At 34.6% G+C, this 6312-nt stretch overlaps 1 protein-coding gene across 1 annotated transcript; it reads left to right on the forward strand.

The window, feature by feature from the left end:
• Positions 1–847: 847 nt before the first annotated feature.
• LOC25502088 (BTB/POZ domain-containing protein At1g63850) lies at positions 848–3942 on the forward strand. Its single transcript, XM_013591631.3, has 2 exons — positions 848–1835; positions 2298–3942. The coding sequence occupies exons 1-2, from the start codon at positions 990–992 to the stop codon at positions 3237–3239; spliced, it is 1788 nt and encodes a 595-aa protein (XP_013447085.1). The 5' UTR covers positions 848–989; the 3' UTR covers positions 3240–3942.
• Positions 3943–6312: the final 2370 nt, after the last annotated feature.

Raw genomic sequence — 6312 nt, forward strand, 5'->3', positions numbered from 1 at the left:
AAAATTACTTCTAAATTTAGTCCTTGCTAAAACAAAGTTTGTTTAATTATCCTTAAACTCTTAAATTTTTAAACGATTTTTTTTAGACAAGTTTAGAACACTATGAAAGGTTCAATTACTAAAGTTTAGAATTTTTTAACATGAAACGAATTAAATATGAATTTTTGAAAACGATAAAAGTTAAAGATAAAAGTAATGAAATCTGGATATATAAATCAAATTTTGCGATAATTTTTTGCTGAGGAACTTTTAGTAATGTTCTTAAGACGTCTACAAAAATTGTTAAAAAATTAAGAGTTTAAACATAAATTAAACAAATTTAAATTGAACAGAGACTAATATTGAGTGCATAATATTTTTGTAAGGACTAAAACAATTATTAAAATTAAGTAAGGATTAAACTTAAAATGCCTCAATTTTATAGGGACTAAAAACATATTTAACCCAACAAAAAAAAAAGTTAGATGTGGCATCCACGTGTGCTTCACCGTTTGCTCAATCAACAACATTTAACAGCGAGAACCTATTTTGCTAACGTCGGAGATCAAAAATTTAATAAACCCATAAAAAAAATAACCAAGCTAACATAATAAAAAAAATACAAACTCCATACCATCTCCATTCAATCTATTGGTGATTCCTCAAAAAAAAAAAAAAAAAACCCAAAAAACTCAAAGTATATATCCTCCTCCAATTGTTGAAGAGAAAAGCATACACTCGTAATAGTATAATCTTTCGGCTATTAATTGTAATTAGCATTAATTAATGCTTCATCTTAAAAGTAATTAATTAAGTACTTGTTGTCTAAGCCAGACTTGGCAGTTTCCATATCTATTTTATCTGACACATAACCACACAAACAATCTCGATTGAACCGCCATTTATTAACCTTGGCTTTGCCTCCCGCACTCACAGGTTCACTCTCTCTCTCTCTCTCTCTATTCCTTGGTGAACCACAAAACGACAACAACTGCTTAAAACCTTAGATAATGGCAACGACAACTACAACAACTAAAACAACAATAACCAATTCCCTCAAACCTCAAAACCAACAACAACAACCCATTGTCAAACCTAAACGACGCAAGTGTCGCGAAACCACAATCTCCACTTCCGCCACACAACCCGAACCCGAACCTCAATTACCCGATTCACCTTCTACTTACACAGTTCGTTACTCACCTGGTAGATTTTCACCAATCATGGATTTCACACACTCTTCTTCTTCACCAATTTCAAACGGACATTCCACTTCCGGTTCGGGTCATGACCCGTTTCCTTCAAGCTTCACCAAATTCAACTCTGCACTCACCGCCGGTCTTCTCAACCCAATGTCGCCGCCACCGGACAAAACCCGATCAAGTCCAACTCTCTTCGAAATGATGGTCAACGAACCCGATATTCAACAACGGACAAATCAGATCCCAATCAACAATGCAACTTCTTCAATGCCAAAACCCCAAATTATTGCACAAGATCGAGAAACCCTAATGATGAATCGAATTTCTGAACTATTATCTTCACGTAGTCCTGGTAATCATTTCAATGATTCATCTTCCAGTGATATTAAGCTTACTCTTAGTTCTAAAGATGGATTCAGTGTTTCCATGAATGTGCATCGTCAGATTCTTGTTGCGCATAGTAGATTTTTTTCTGTCAAGCTTTCTGATCGGTGGACGCAGAGTCAGCAACGTTCGGCGTTACCGTATCTTGTTGAAATTGCGGATTGTGATGATGTTGAGGTTTATGTCGAGACTTTGAGGTTGATGTATTGTAAGGATCTTAGGAAGAAGCTTATGAAAGAGGATGTTTGTAAAGTTTTGGGTATTTTGAAGGTAATGAGTTTTTATTTTTGGTGGGGTTTGTTTAATTTGTTGTTTATGGTTTAATAATAATTGTTCTGTTTTATTAGATTGATAATGTAGTATACTGTAGGATTAGATTGAGATTTGATACTTTTGCTATGTTTTATTAACTGGATTATAATGCAAATTGTAGGATTAGGTTAAGACTATAGCAAGTTTGAATTTTAGATTTTAACTGTTTGCAGACAATTATAGTTATATGATAAGATAACATAATTTCTGTCATGTTGTTATATTACTTACTAAATATGCAACCGTCAAAGCCTATGTAGCACCAACACTTCGGATTAAAAGAGCGTCTGGGACACCGAGACATATGGTTGGTTACGTTTGATTAATCTATTTATCAAACAATTGTAGGTGTTGCGTGTCAGTATTTGTGTCTGGTGTACATGTCTGATTCATGGATTTGCGTTTTTTGTTTTATCTTAGGTTTCGGCTGCAATTGGATTTGATGCTGGGGTTTTGTCTTGTTTGGAGTACTTGGAAGCGGCACCGTGGGCAGAGGATGAAGAAGACAAAGTGGCGTCGCTCCTGTCTGAACTTCGTCTTGAATCTGTTGGAGCTGTGGAGGTTTTGAAGAGGGTTTCCACTGAAGTTGCCAATGGAAATGAAGAGGGGAATGACAACGAGGAAGTCTTGCTTAAACTTATTCGTGTGGTTCTTGAAGGTAAAGATGAAAAGGCTAGGCGAGAGATGAAAGGGTTGGTGTCGAAGATGCTGCATGAGAATTCTTCTCAGAATGATCTTCGGAAGGAGTCATTATACTCGGCATGTGATGATTGTCTGCAATTACTTCGTCACCACTTTTTGCGGGCTGCGGATTCAGACCTGCAGGATGTAAGTCAAATTGCACGACAAGCAGATAATTTGCATTGGATTTTGGATATTTTGATTGATAGACAGATTGCGGAGGATTTCCTGAAAATGTGGGCATCTGAATCAGAATTATCTGAAGCACATTCTAAGGTGCCTGCAGTTCATAGGTTTGAGGTTAGCAGAGTTACCGCTAGGTTGTTTGTTGGGATTGGAAAGGGACAATTGTTGGCTACTAAAGAGGCTAGGTGTTTACTTCTCAAAACGTGGCTTGTTCCATTTTATGATGATTTTGGTTGGATGAGGAGAGCATCCAAGGGCCTTGATAGGCATATAATTGAGGATGGTCTTAGTAACACAATTCTCACCTTACCACTCTCCTGGCAACAGGAAATTTTGCTTGCTTGGTTTAATCGCTTCTTGAATTCCGGTGAAGATTGCCCAAATATTCAAAGAGGGTTTGAAGTTTGGTGGAGAAGGGCTTTCTGGAAGAGGAACGGAGAGCAAGACCGGACAAGACAATTACGAATTACATCTGCATCAGTTGAGCATACTTGAAGATGATATTTTTCCACAGTGGAGGAAACGGCAGACTATATACATGGTGTGTCACCTTTTAACCTTCTCACGATCGTCTCTATATGATTCCTCTATGATTATCAGTATTTAAGCCTTCTGTCAAACTCTGGTAGAAAGAATAGATGCGCAAACCTTTGTGTGAAACTAGTTTTAGACTCAATGTCTTCATGCTTTGCCTGGTAGATGGCACTATTTATTGCCACCTCCTATTTTGTGGGAAATAACCAGAGAGAATACTTCTGTTTTCTTTTTCTTCCTTCATATCTGTTGTGTGATTTACACCTAGGCTGATCATGATTTTGGACTCTCTTGTCAGTTGAATGGATTGTACTCTGATAAGAAGGAACAGATAAAAGTGATTCTGAGATACCTAACAAAAATAAATCCCTCATCTTATCAATGAGACTGTTTGGTCTTCCCCATGCATGCAAGATAAAGCTTCAGAGAAATTTTTACTTGTAGCATGTTATAAAACAAATTAAGTGGTCATAGCATATAGTCACCTGCACCTTTATCGTATCGTATGCCAGGATGTTTAGTTCATGATGCTCATTTGTCAATGTCTCATGCTTCAAACCACCAAATTTTCGTGTTCGGGTCTGTAATGATTTTCAATGTTTGATTTTTTCTCTGTGAAGTCAATCTGCTGGAACATTCTTTAGTATAATTTCTTCTTTATATCCTTTTGGAGTTCAAGTTTGTGAGCATGCCAGGCAATATTGTCATCCCATTGACTATTGTTTTTTTTCTTTTTCCTCTCTCTCTCTCTCTCTCTCTCTCTCTCTCTCTCTCTCTTATGCAGGTATACCATATACCACGCCATTGTTGTATGAGTTGACTGAGTTTCACTGATCTTTACACCCCCTTGACATATTTGGGATTTTGATTGGCATATAGTCTTAAATAACACTATTCAGCTTGTATTTGTCAGGGACTACTAAATTAGTATATTCCACTGAAGTATGTTTTCTTCCAGGAAAATATCTTTGTTGCGGTCAAACTAATTGGTGGTAGCAATATGTTACCCTGTAGATAGAAGTCAATCCTAGTGCTTGTGTTCTTTTTATAATTTCATTGACGAAATACAAGTTTCCAACCGTTTAATGTTAATGAACTAGTACTTGACAAGACACAAGACTAAGCTAATTGAATACTAGTTTGAAGGTATAGTTGACCTTCGACTGTAGAATTCCCTAAAATGTGCCAAATTTTAATAAATTCAGCAGCTCTTTACAGGTCTCATTACAGGCTAATAATTTGCTTTATGGTAAAGCATCGAATGTAACTTTCTTGCAAATCAATCTATGTTGATTTTTAATGAGTTTGGTTGAATAATGGGTTGTTATAATAGGAATAACTTCTTTCGAGGTTCATCTGTGGGGACATTATTTGTTTATTTATTAAGGATCGTTCATTCTTTACTTGCTTTTCAAGAAAAGATTGTGAGTTTGAAACCTCTATCATTTGTATCTTGCTTAAATATGGAATCAGAATGTGCATCATTTGGGATGTAGATACAAGTCTTTTAAGTGTCTTAATCTTTATTTTTAATTTGTTTGATTGACTCAATGAAAATTAACCATGGTACACATTATAGACATAGACGATCTATAATGCTATATTGGCAAATATGTTGGTATTGCCGGGACAATTTATGTTGTAATAATCCATTATTTTCACCGAAAAAGTAAAGAAACAACGTTTTCAGTTTCCAATCAAATCCATGAGAAGATGTAGAAAATAACAGCTCTTGCATTGTTTGCGTTTCCATTAACACTACTAGTCAAACGACGAAGAAAAATGTATTCTTGATGGTGACACGATAAACTTAAAATGACGATACAACTGATAGTAATAGGATCGTGCTAATGAAAATGATGTGCGGCGCTAGAGTGAGTAGGTTTTGAATGAATGTTAATAGAATTTTTTTCTATGTGAGACAAAATAGGTTATTTATTTCAAAACTACTTTCACTCTCACAAATTGATAAATAGACAGTTCTTTTATTGTTGACTAAAACAAATAGACAAAGTTTTTTTTTTTTGGTCAAGATAGACAAAGTTATCTCTAGTAAAATAAATAAAAAATTGAAAAAGTTTCTTAGTACTAATATATATATTTTTTTTGTAAACTAGAAGTTAAGTTTTAGTGTTTTACAGAACCAGATTAAACAAAAAAGTTTTATGGAACAATTTTTTTAAAAGCAACACATATCAAATGCATTTGTTTTCTTTCGAAAATTATTTTCAAATTTCAAATGTATAAGTATCAAAATATCTTGTAAAAAAATGCCAAAATATATTTTATTTTGAAAATTACTCTTCTCCCTTTTGTTTTTCCTCATTCATGTGACGTTGAAAAAGTTGAGCGTGAGTTAACATAATTAAGGGGTTAAGCAGTTTTGAAAGGCATAAGAGCAATTTGCTTTTATGTTTTCAAAACATGAAGCCCAAATCCATCGGTTTTTGGCCCAAAAGTTGCAGAAACAATGTTGGCTATTTGCCGATAAAAACTTAAAATTGGTAATAAAAAAATGTTAAAACTGAGTGGTATGGACGTGGTAGAGAAAAAAAAGGTATATTCATGTAATTTTTTTTTTCAAATTAAAGTGAGATTTAATAAAAAAAATAAATATGGACGACATTTGTGTTAATCTATTAAAGACGTGAGCTCATTTTTTTTAATTTTTTATTTTTTATAGATAGATAAAATGACAAAGTCATCGTAAACTCATGCACACAAATGGGAGGTGCTGGGGTCGAAACTTCGATTATGACGTCCGACCTAACAATTTTAATGTTTTTTTTACCAATTAAGCTAAGATTTATGGAACGACTTAAGCTCATCTCTAAATCCAACCAAGTCAAGCAAAATAACACATTTACTTATGAGATCCATATTTTAGCATGTGTTGCTTTCCTTTTTTTTTTGACAAGGTTGCTTTCCTTATCACTGTTTTTTTTTATAAGATCCCTCCTAGGGGTGGCAAAAATACCCATGCCCATGGGTACCCGCGGGTAAAATCCATCACGGGCACGGACGGGTAGCTAAA

This window comes from Medicago truncatula, chromosome 8 (genome assembly GCF_003473485.1).
Source record: "Medicago truncatula cultivar Jemalong A17 chromosome 8, MtrunA17r5.0-ANR, whole genome shotgun sequence".
In the NCBI taxonomy this organism is placed as follows: Eukaryota; Viridiplantae; Streptophyta; class Magnoliopsida; order Fabales; family Fabaceae; genus Medicago; species Medicago truncatula.